Source organism: Parus major, chromosome 26 (genome assembly GCF_001522545.3).
Source record: "Parus major isolate Abel chromosome 26, Parus_major1.1, whole genome shotgun sequence".
Classification (NCBI taxonomy): domain Eukaryota; kingdom Metazoa; phylum Chordata; class Aves; order Passeriformes; family Paridae; genus Parus; species Parus major.
Window position 1 is genome coordinate 5,095,462 of NC_031795.1, and position 11,918 is coordinate 5,107,379.

Below are 11,918 nucleotides of genomic sequence, written 5' to 3' on the forward strand. Positions count from 1 at the left end.
GTGACATTTGGGGCATTTTCCTTGGAGGTGGAGGAAGAAGCGACCAAATGACAGAAAAACCCCGCGCTGAGGTGAGCTGGGGTTGGATCCCCATCCCTCTTTCCACCCTGATCCTCGGGGAGGGTTTGGGACAGACTCCCCGAGGTGCCGGACACACGGAGCACGGCACGGTTACACGTGGGCACATTTTATTCTCTGGATGCACTCGCATTGTTTCTGCTCAACAGCCAAAGCTTTATTGATTCCAAACCGTTCCCTTTCTCCTTCTCCATATTTTTTTTTACTGCACCGCTTTTTCCCACCCCTCAACCACTCTGCTGCTTCCACTTTGGATTATTATCTCTGCTTGGAGTCTGTTTTCTCAGAAGAAGCCAACAGACAATTCATTCAGATTATTTAGTTGTTTTTTTTTTTTCTCCCAAGATCCATATAAATTACATGCAAAACATTGTACATAGAGATTAATATCAAAATGCAATACAGATCAGGTGCACTTTAAGCTGGACTCTAGGATATGGCAAACACACCAGGGTACATATTGCTTTGAAACCACCATTGTTTTGTTTTTTAATGTCATGCATACCACATAATATTCAGTCTTTTGTTTTGTATTTTGGTTTTTTTTTTTCTTTTTCCTCCCATTTTTTATATAAAAATACCAGTGCTTATTATACTGAGTTACTGGAAAAAAAAAAAAAAAAAAGAAAAACTCAGCTCCACGTGCCCTCTTCAAAAGAAAGTTTTTTTGTTTTGTGAGAGCATTGGATAAATATATATACACACACATAAATGTTGAGTTCAGACTGTATATATATATATTTATTGAAGGGGAGGAAAGAAACTAAAGGCAGTTTTAGCCATGGGCTTTGCTGGATGAAAATTGAGGGATTTGGGGAGCGGGACAGAGCAGAGTTGGGGGTGAAGGGGGAATGCTGGGGAGGAAGAGGTGCCAAAATCCCCCAGTTTGGGTGGAAAAGGAGCAGGAAAAACCTTCCTCCACATCCCTGTGCCCCAAGGGGAAAATCTGGGGGTGCAGGAGAGCGTTTTGGGGGCTCCATGAGGGCTTGGGGATGGAGCAGAAGCGATGCAGGTCCAGGTGTCCCCACAGAGGGACAAAAGCCCTGCAGGGATTTGGGGTCTGCGGTCCCAGAGGGTGACAGGAGCTGTGCTGGCACCTCGGGGATGCCCCCCTGAATTTGGGATTGGGTTTTTTTATCAGCCTTCCCCTCAGAGAGGGGCTGAGCCCTCCAGGCCCTATGGGTGGGAAAAGCCGCCCATGCTAAAATGTGATTTAGTTTGTTTCCTTCTTGAGATCGGTGGGGAAATTTCACTCGGAAGCTTTATTGCACGGAAAAAACCTTTTGGGGAGGGGGGAAAAAAAGGAAATAAAACCTGAAATGAACCTCCCTCCCCACACCCTGTGCAAATCATAGAAACCTCAGCAGGAGAAAAACGCCTCGAGAGCTGCCTGGCCAGCAAACCAGGGATGTCTTTGGTACCAATCCGCCAACTCCACGGAAAATCCACGGAAAATCCACTGAGGGGCCCTGCTGGGATGAAGAACCGGATGCAGAAGGATGTTCAGAGTGTTTTAATAACAAAGCATTCCAAGGTAAGTTGAACATGGATCACAACGAGGAGGGGAGGGGGGGGTGGCTTTGCTTCCTGGCGGGCATGGCGCTTTGTCCCTCCCCTGCTCCGTGCACGCACTCGTGGCAGTTCAAACCAAGCAGGAAAAAAAAAAAAAAACCCAGAAATATTCATAATAATATATATTTATATATATATTTATATCTCCCCCTAGTCAAGGCATGTTGCAGAGAGTCCCCAAAAGTCCGTGCCGCTGCTGACCATGCCTTTTTGTTTTTTTTTTTTTGGAGCACCAATCTCCCCCAAATTTCTTTTTTTTTTTGTGTAATGTCCTCAATAACTTAAGCCAAGAGTCAGCTGCTGCCAGGATATCACTGAAACTTAACCCAAAAAACAAAAAATAAAAGAGTAACTTTACAGGAAATTTGCACAAGAAACATTTATACTTGAAGCAACCAGCCATACAGCAACAAAATTTATAGATATTTATATAAAAAAACCCCATTTGTGTCATCCAACTCACATCTAGTAGAAAGATGGCTGCTCAGAGAAAAGGAAGCTGACTGGCATCCGATGGCTGAATTAATTAATCCACGGAATTAATTAAAGTGTCCCTCACAACTGCCCTCACACAGTGGCGGGACTGGAGATTTCTTTATTTTCTTTTTTTTCTTTAAACAAAATACATATGGCTGACGTAAAAATATCAGTTTCTGAGCTAAAGAAAACTAGAATTTTTTTCTTTTTCTTTTTTTTTCTTTTTTTTTTTTTTTGCATAATATTTATATAGCATTATTTCTCCCTCCCCCCACTCCTAAAATGGAAACTAGAACGACAAAAATAGAGCAAACTTAAAGGAACGACCAGACCCTTTGTGGCAAACCCTGCCAGTCACAGATTTCTGGGAGTGACTTTGAGAGCCTCCAAAGTTGGCTTGAAGTTGTTGTTGGTTTGAGTCTTTCTTTTTTATTTATTTTATTTATTTATTTATTTATTTATTTCAACAGGTCTGAGGTATTAAAAAAATATCAAAAGAAAAAAAAAAAAAATCGGTGCATCCCCCCAAAAAAAAGTATTTAATAAATATTTATGTAAGCTTGTAAGAACACCATATATATTTTTTTTTGGTTTTTTTTTGCATGTATTTAAAATAGAAAAAAAAATGAGATTTTTTTTTTGTTTTTTTTTTCTTTTTGTTTTTTAAGCAACGTCACCTTTAGCACAGAACCAAAACCCCACAACCACCCCTTATTTGGGTTTTTTTTTTTGTTTTGTTTTGTATTTCCCGGTGTTTAACCCAAGATCCCCTCGCTCCCCTGGGTTATTTTTTTGGGGGGGAGGGAGGGAAGGAGGAGCTGGGCATGGGGTGGACACTGAATTTGCACTGGGGACGGGCAGTGGTGGCAATTCCTTCTCGCTGTTGGCAGTGAACAACGCCCAGCTCGCCAGCACCAGGGTGGGACACTGGGGATTTTTGGGATATTTGGGATTTTTGGGATTTAAGGACCTTTCCTTCGCCACGGGGAGGGCGAGGCGGTGCCGGGAGGGGGCGAAGCCAAGACACTTGGTTTGCGGTGTGGTTTAAGGAACACTTAAAATCTCGGCAAAGATCTGGGCCCTGGCGTGGCAGGAGGTGCTGCAGGCAGTGCTCGGACAAGGCACGGGAGATTCCGCTGTGCGTTCCTGACGGGAAAGGGGAGGAGAACCCAGCCAGAGCCAGCCTTTCCCAAAAAAAAATAAACATCCTCTGCGCTCCCAGGGATGGGAATGACCTCGCACAGGCGCTTCCAGCGCATCCCTGAGCGAGCCAGAGGGGATGGAGGAGGGCAGGGGTCACAACGAGGAGAAGCCCCCACCCCGCCGCCTGCTCCAGGGATCACCAGAGGGACATTCCAGCTCCAAGGAAAGGGATTCTCCCAGGATTGTTCCCAGGGGTGGAGGCGAGGCTGGAGAGGAGGAGATGGCCTCCAAATAAAGCAGCGAAATGAGGCCAAGCCTCCAGCAGCGCCTTCTCTGGAAGAGCTGCAGCCATCCAAGCCAAACCTCCAGGAAAATGAGGGATCATCCTTGGGCCTCCCTGCCTTCCACTGGATCATCAGCCGGATTGATCCCTCCCAGGATTCAGGACCTGCTGTGCCCTCAGTGTTCTCCACTCAGCCTCCCACGGCTTTTGGGCATCTCCTGGATCCCTCAGCGTTTCCCTGGAGCCGGCACTGCGAGGCTGAGGGGTGCTGGACCCTGACAGCACAGAAAAAAGGGCAAAAATCCCTCTGCTCTGGAGGGCAGGAGCTGGGAGAGCTGCAAAAACCCTCTCACCAAGAGCTTCCCCCCTGACCAGGAGCAGCAGAGAGGCCTCTCCTAAAATTCCTCAGGAAGGAACTGCATCCCTCACTGGGGATGGGTCTCTCCACCTTTTCCCTGGCAGTTTCACCTCCACATTTGCAGGAAAATCTGAATCTCTCCCCTCCAGCAAGGTTAGAGCCAAGCCAACTTCATTTCTCATCTCCCAGTTTGGAAACAGAGAGAGAAAAAAGTGTGGGCACACACAGAGGGGGAGCTGGAAAAAACCCAGGTACCATTTTTCAAAGGTGGAAGACTGGTGGGCATCCCTGGATCTCTCAAGCTTGGAGTAAACACCTTCCTCTGGCTGGGATTTTTTAGTTTATTCCTTAATTTTCGCACTGGAGCGGTGACTGCCCCATCCCACTTCCCACTGGGTAAGGGGGCAAACCCCACAAGCAAAGAGCAAACCCCAACATTAGAAGAGAAAACCTCTAAAAACCACGAGTGGAGAAAAAAACAAAACAAAACAACCAACAAACCCCACCAAAATAATAAAAAATAAAATCAAGTCACAAGTGCACCCCCAGCCTTCGTGCTGAGGGCGTGTAAGACTACAACAATTTGAATTTCCTTGGAACATGCATTTTTCCAAAGTGAAAACCCCCTGGCTCCAGGTGCCTGGAGCCCAACTCTTGGAGAGGAAAGAAGCTGGCAGCTTCCCCTGGGTGAGTACCACAAAAAATCAGGGATGGAGATGCACAATTCTGTGGTTTTTTTGGTTTTTTTTTTTGTTTGGCTTAGCCTCTCTCCCAACACCCAGCGTGGTGGTACTCTGGTTCCCACTGCTAAAGACTGGTAAAAAAAAAACACAAAAAAGAACAAAAATAAAAACAAAAAAGAGAAAAAAACCCAGATAATTTCCCCCACCCCCCCAAAAAAAATAAACCAACCCAGATGATGACACAGGCATGAGCAGTTTGACACGGAGTGACCACAGCGTGTGACCAGTTACTGCTGCCGGGATCACACAGGGCCGAGGTGGACGAGGAGGACGAGGAGGAGGAGGAATTCCAAGTTCTAAGGTCAAACGGATGTCTCCAGGCTGTGGAAGGGGCTCCCAGGCTCTGGGAAGCTGAACTCGCTGTCCACAGCGTTGTTGTTTCTGTTGAGGGCCGTCGACCCCGCCGGGCTGCCCCCACCTCGCTTTTGGAGTCCGTCAGGCTCGGGCTCGTCTTCGGTGCCGTCAAGGAATGGTGTCCGAGGCTCGTCTTCCTCCAGGATGAACTCTGGGTGAGTCATGAAGTTATGGATGGAGCTTCTGGATTCGGGTTTCTCGAGGCCTTCGTACAGGGAGCTACGGAACGCATTCACCACTTTGATCTGGGCGGCGTGGGGAGGAAAAAACAGGGGTCAGTGGGGCTGCCAGAGGGCAGAGCTCGAGGGGAGAAAGTGAAAATAACTGATGAGAGACAACCATCGAACAAAAATACAGCACGACCACAGCAACAAAACCACCACTGAACAGACAGCTCGGTCAAAAAATGAGACATCTACGGTGAACTGGGGGCAGAGTCAGGCACTACGGGGGTGGTGGGAACCCACCGGCTACGGGGCGGCCTCAGAAGCTGCAAGAAAAGACACGGGACGACTCAAAACCACCACCCCAACATCACGGGTCTGGATGGATGGAAGCCAAAAATGCGTTAATTAGTCGCTCGTTAAGTCGGGGTGTGTGTGTGTGCGCGCCTCGGGGTGGACAGACACGAGGACAACGAGGTGGGGCAACTATGGCTCCAAAAAGAGGTGGGTTAGGCAAACAGCAGGGCAAACTCTACTGTGGGAGCCGTCAGTGGGGTTGGGCAGGGTCGATCCTACACCTCTGGAAAGGAATGGGGCTGCCCAAAGGCGTCTCCAGCGTTTTGGGAGCCCGTGGGAAGCACAAGGGTGCCGTGAGGTGGGAACTGAATCCAGGTCTCTGTGGGTTTCCCCACGCTGCTGGAGCTCTGGGTCCTTCCCAGTGGTTTCCAAAGGCAGCTCCACTGGCCCGGAAAAACGGGAATCTGATGGAGCTGGGAGCCAGCTCGCATTCTGTTGGATATTCTAAAGGAATTCCAGCCGAACACACAATCCTGGGGCGGCTCCACCAAAATCCAGGCTCAAGCAGGAGATCCAGAGCCTGTTTTGGAGCACCAGGGGATGGCTGCACTGGAAGGGAGAGCTCTGGGAACACGCCTGGCGGTGGATTCCCTGCTCCCTCCTGATCCTCTGCAATTCCAGCCTCACGGCTTTTGGATCAGGTGGCTGACAATCCCAGCTCTGCGGGGATTTTAGGGAAGCTCCACAGAAGCCTCAGAAGAGCTTGTGAGGGACAGGAGATCTGCTCCCCCATGGAATCACCTCCAGAGCTCTGAAGATTTTCCAGCAGCGCTGGAAGCACCAGGAAAGGCTCAATTTCAGTCGTTGTGCTCCATCTCCTGCCCTGTGGAAGGAGCTCTGCTCTTCCTCAGCTGCCTCCAGTGCTCCCCACCCGAGGAACACCCCCCGCCTGCTCCTGGGATGTCCCCGTGGCTGAAACTGCACCCCAAAAGGGAGGAGATCCCCAGATCCCACAAAAACGGCAGGGAGCAGCATCCCTGTGGGAATCCTCCCCGCTGACAGAGCTGAAGGGGGAACGATCCCGAAATCCCCTTGGTGAGAGGGAAATGAGGAGCTGTGGGTGTTCTGCCACCTCTGTGGGCTGCAGGTGTGCTGGGGGAGCAGAGACCTCACCCCAAACCCTGCTGAGATGGGCTGGGCTAAACTGTCCCTTTGTTTAAACTCCCTTTATTTAAACTGTCCTTTTATTTCAATTCCCTTTATTGACACTGTCCCTGGGTGTGGCACTCCTCCAGCTCGGAATTCACCCCTCCAGCACAGCCCAAAACCTCCTGAGGATCTCTGATCCCACAAAACCAGAGCAGGGAACCCTGGAAGTTCTCCCTGCTCCCTCTCACCAAGGACACCCTTCCACGTTTGTTTTGCACCTGGCTCAGGATCAGGAGGCATTTCCCGGCACGGGATCGGCTCATCCCAGCTGGAAGCAGCCCCAGGAGCTCCAGCACAGGGAGCAGGGCCACACACCCGAGCTGGAGCACAGGGGATGGCATGGGCTGCATATCCCCAGTGCTGGAGCACCCTGGAAAAACAGGAATTGGAGGGAGCTGGGAAGCAATTCAGAGCTGGATTTGTGCACTGGTAACCCTGGGATCAATTCAGGTGAATGCACAGGACACCACCGAGGATCTGTCACATCAGCAACAACTCGAGAACAGCAAGTCCTGACCCCCAAAAAACAGCTGAGCCAAGGACAACGAATCCAAGCAAGCCAAGGAGAGCCCAGAGACTGCCACAGCCACAAGGGGATGGCCAAGGAGAGCCCAGAGACTGCCAGGGCCACGAGGGGATGGCCAAGGAGAGCCCAGGGACTGCCAGGGCCACGAGGTGGTGGCACCTACAAACTCAGGTTTAGGAGCAGCTCATGTGGGACCAGATTTCCTCTCCCAAGGAATCACCTCCAGAGCACTGGAGATTTGTCCAGCACTGCTGGGAGCAGCAGGGAAAGCTCCCTGGAGCAATTCCAGGGAATTTGTGCTCAGTCTCCTGCTCAGCCCCCTCAAGGAGCTCCTGCTGCAGCTTCCCTCAGATTTTCCTCCTTCCCCCATCGCCTGCTGCGAGAGGAATTCAGCTGTTCCCTCGTCAAGGGAAGGGAACAGTGAGGAAATGTGTTCTGAATGAGCCAGGCAGTGCCAGCAAAGCTGAATTCCAGGCTGGAGCCGCCCCTCCCTCCCTCCCACGGCCGGCTCCCGCCTCCTCTCCACCTGGAAACTTCAAATGCAACCTCCAGGCTTGGAATTCATTCCCGTGAAACCTCCACGTGCCCCACGGGAATTACATCCCCTGGCTCTGCCCAGCTCCATCAGTCCAGGGCAGAATTCCCAGAGGGAGCAGCTCGGCTCTGCAGAACCTGAACATCATTCCCAGCAATGCCAGGAGGGACACAGCAAATCCAGCCCTGGAAAAACTCATCCACGGGAAGGGGGGCACCACGGATCTGCATGGAGGGAAGAGGAGCTTTGGGAGAGAGGGAAGCAGCAGAGGGAAACGAGAGAAATCCAGGCAAGAAAACAGCAGGAAGATTTGGAGACCTGGGTTAGCTCCTGGAGAAGTTTGCACGACTCTATCCAAGTTTTCTAACCCCTCGCTGCAAAATGGGGAAAACACGGATCCACAGACTGCAAAAAAGCTGCATTTTGGTCTCATCTCCCCCACCAACCCCTCTGCTCTGGGCTGCTCTAAGCAGATTTGATTCCATTAGAAAATCCTGGAGGTTTTCCCAGATGCAGGCGGGAGCAGGAGGCAGCTGTGCTGCTCCAGAATCGCTGGGGTTAAACTCAATCAGCTGCCAGCCTCAGAGTCAGCTAAACAGAGAGAAAACAAAATTATCCCAAATTCTCTCTCCTCCCCCACAGTGCATAAACAGCGGAGCCTGAAAGCTCTCCAGAAAGTCACCGAGGGTATTTCTCTAATCAGAGAACGGGGATAAGTGACTGTGCAATAAAAAAGCCAATTATCCAGCAGAGACACATTCCCTGCTCCCAGCCTGCAGACAGAATCCACGTGCTCACCAGCCCCAACAACCAACACACGGAGGGGTTTGACATCAGACAGGGCCTTTTTTTGGGGGGTCTGGAAAGCCAGGATCCAGCATTCCCGTTGGATACCCAGCAGGAATTGTTTTCCATGCCCGTTCCCATGCACAGCTGTGTGTCTGCACACCCTGGGATCCCGGTGTGTGCAGAGCAGCCCACGATGAACACACACACACACAGAGAGGGCTTTTTTTGGGGTCTGGAAACCCAGATCCAGCACCCAGCATTCCCACAGGGATCCAGCAGGAATTGTTTTCCGTGCCTGCTTCCATGCAGAGCGGTGTCTGCACACTCCAAGATCCAGAGTGTGCAGAGCAAGGTGGGCACCGAGCATCCTCTGGCTGCCCTGGGCACCAACAGAGCCCAGGGATGTCCCAACAGAGCCCTGGGATGTCCCCACAGAGCCAGGGGATGTCCCCACAGAGCCTGGGGATGTTCCCACAGACCCTGGGATGTCCCCACAGAGCCAGGAGATGTCCCCAGGGCAGCACAGGGATGGCTCAGCTCTGTCACCAGGCCATGCAAGTCCCCAGGTGGGGACAGAGAGGGGGACAGCAGCCCCGAGGTGTCACCAGCTGAGCCACAGGCAGGGTTTTCCAGGGGCAGCACCCACGGCAGGAGCAAATCCTGCCTGTCCCTCCTGCCCGTGGCTCAGCCAGCCCTGGGGACAGTCCCAGTGGCCACTCTGCCTCCAGAAGAGATTTCAAGCAATGCCTCTGCCCGTCCCCGGGGTGTCCCAGGGCTGGGCAGTGGAAAGAACCGGCAGGATTTGGGCTCAGCCTTGCCCTTCTCCCAGCAATGCTCGTGAACTCGGGGTTTTTTGAGCAAGAACCGGCAATTTTTGCCTGCCCTCAGGAGGGTGGACTCAAACACCAGCCCTGCAAAGGAGGAGAAGAGGTAAAACCGGAGGAAAACAACAAGGAACGGGGTGGGAAAGGACCAGAAAGGTTCGTAACTTTGTTAACAGCATAAAAACTGGGGTTTTGAATGGTTTTCCCGCCCCATCCTTCAGGTTAGGAACTGAGTGTGCGAGTCAAGGCTGAGAGGGAGAGAGAACAGGCGGGGTTAGGTGGGTGCAGGTGCTCTCTGTGGTTATTAGAAGTCATGCATTGTAATAGAGACCATCACTCACTGCCCGCAGGAGGAGATGCAGCAGCAGCAGCAACAGCAGAAGTGGTGGGAGTGGAATTGACGGAGGAAAGAGCTACATGGGTTGGGCTAGAAACATTTTTTACATCGTGGTGCTGGCTCACGATGGAAGGCTGTCTCCTGAGGGCTCCCTGCAAAGAGGAGGCGCCGGTCTGGAATGTGTAAACTACGTCCATCTGCAAAGAACCAGAGAGTGAGATAGCAACGCCTCGCCAGGGAGAGGGACAGGGACAGGGAGAGGGACAGGGACAGGGGTGGGCGGGAGCAGGGAGGGCAGACACACACACAGCAAGGAAGGAGGAGGATGGAGAGGCGAGGAAGAGGAGGAGGAAGGAGGAGAGAGCACCCCCCCAGCCCACCCCAGGCTCCCCGAAACCCACGGGGGGTTTTGCTGGTGGTGCTGGAGGGGGGGAGCAGAGAGAGAGCGCCCGGCTCTGCCCTTCCCACGGCAGCGAGAGCAGTGGGGTTGATCCCCCCACCGGGAAAAAGGCTGTGGTGGGAGGCAGCAGCAGAGGAAACACCTGGGGTTATCCCGAAAATCTGCGGGAGGAGCAGAAAGAGGCAGAGAGGGTGGGCAGAGGTGCGAGCGGGCAGCCGGTGGGAAAGGGCTGCTGGTGCCTCAGCCCTGTGGGGCTGCTCCATGGGTTCCCCACAGCTCCCGTGGCAGCAGGAGGTGTTCCAGCCCCTCTCCCAGGCCTGGGGGCCGCTGGGGATGCAGCATCCTGGTGGCTGCCCTGTGCATGTGTCCCAAGGCTTGAAGAACTGAGCAGCATCCGGGGGCCACCGTGGCTTCCTGGGCGCTTTGTGGCGCTTTTTAGACACCTCCTCCAGCCCCAGCTCTGGAGGTGTTTCACACACAAATCTTCTTTTCCCTGGCCCGGGGGGAAGAGTCCTGTGCCCTTTTCAGACACCCCAAGTGGGGACAGGAGCCCCCCCAGTGCTCAGGTTGGACCCTAAAGAGGCGCCAGGAGGTGCCAGCACCCAGGAGCGTTTCTCCCGTGGCGAGAGCTCATCTCAGCTCCACCACAGGGAAACACCTGGGAAGCTCCAGGCTCGGCCCCAGGGGCACCTCTGGCACCGCAGCCCTTCAGAGCTCCCGGATTTCCAGCACATCTGGAGCACTTCCAGAAGATCCTGGAAGCTCCCAGCATGTTTTTCACCTGAGTGAAACACTGGTTACCCCTCACAAGAAGCCCCTCAGTGCTCACGAGGCTGAGCTTCACCTCGAAGCCACCAAGGTGACACCGTGGAGGGGACAGCTCACCGAGGAGAAGGAAAGGGAATCTGCCCCAGCCCCTGTGGCCGGGCTGTTTGTCACAGGGACAGAAAGGAGGAGGAACAAAAGTGACCCAGCAGCTCTTCGTGCCCGGGGACACCAGGACCTCCCTCTGTGGGACAGCCCTGCCCTGGCCTCCAGGGAAAGTGAGGGGCACAAAGCTCTCCCTGCTTGGTGGGAGCAAAAAAACCCCATCCTTTTGGGGTGGGGAAAAAGGGAAACAGCAGGGAAAAACATCAGAGAAAACCAACTGATGTAACAAGGCTGAGAGGTTTTTCTCCCCTCCTGTGCCGCAGGGCTGAGAGCTCCGGGCGTGGAGCTGGCACAGAGAGGTGGCACAAGGAGAGACAGCAGGAAGGGTCTGGCAGGTCCCTACTGGGGACATTCCCACTGGGAACAGCGTCCCAGCAGCCACCAAGGGCACGGCAGAGCCTGGGGGGCTCCGTGGACCCCGCACAGCCCCCCACAGTGCTGTGAGCTGACCATCAGCAGCACCTCCAGCCTCCTGCTGGACTGCTGTCCTGCTGGACACCCCCAGCCATCCCAAAATCCAGGTTTTCCAGGTTCCCTGGGAAGGCACAGGCAGCAGAAGCCTGGCCTGGGGGGAGATGGCGTCCTGGAGAGGGAGAGACAGGAGACAGAGAAGGCAGAGCCCCCCCGGCCCCGCTGCCCCCCAGTACCTGGGTTTGGATCCTGTTGAGCCCCCGGAACCACAGGATCTGCCCCCGCCGCAGCTCCATCTCCGCGTGGTCGATCTCGTCCACGTCCTCGGGCAGCTCCTCCTCGGGGATCTCCTCCTTGGTGATGCCGTGCCCGGCCTCCTTCAGGAACTTCAGGTGGCTCGTTGGGACGGTGGAGATCAGCTGGGGACATTCGGGGACACGGCAGCGGCTGTTACTGTTGTGTATCACTTATATTATATATATATATAT

At 53.3% G+C, this 11,918-nt stretch overlaps 1 protein-coding gene across 1 annotated transcript in view; it reads right to left on the reverse strand.

Annotated features, from left to right (window-relative positions):
- Positions 1-389: 389 nt before the first annotated feature.
- ATP2B4 (ATPase plasma membrane Ca2+ transporting 4) overlaps positions 390-11,918 on the reverse strand; it is a 53,586-nt gene continuing 42,057 nt past the window's right edge. Inside the window, exons 20-22 of the mRNA XM_033519965.1 lie at positions 11,667-11,849; positions 9,797-9,886; positions 390-5,253 (exon numbers count right to left, since the gene is read on the reverse strand). Of these exons, the coding sequence (XP_033375856.1) occupies positions 4,957-5,253; positions 9,797-9,886; positions 11,667-11,849 (570 nt within the window). The 3' untranslated portion in view covers positions 390-4,956. The remainder of the gene's footprint in view (positions 5,254-9,796; positions 9,887-11,666; positions 11,850-11,918) is intronic.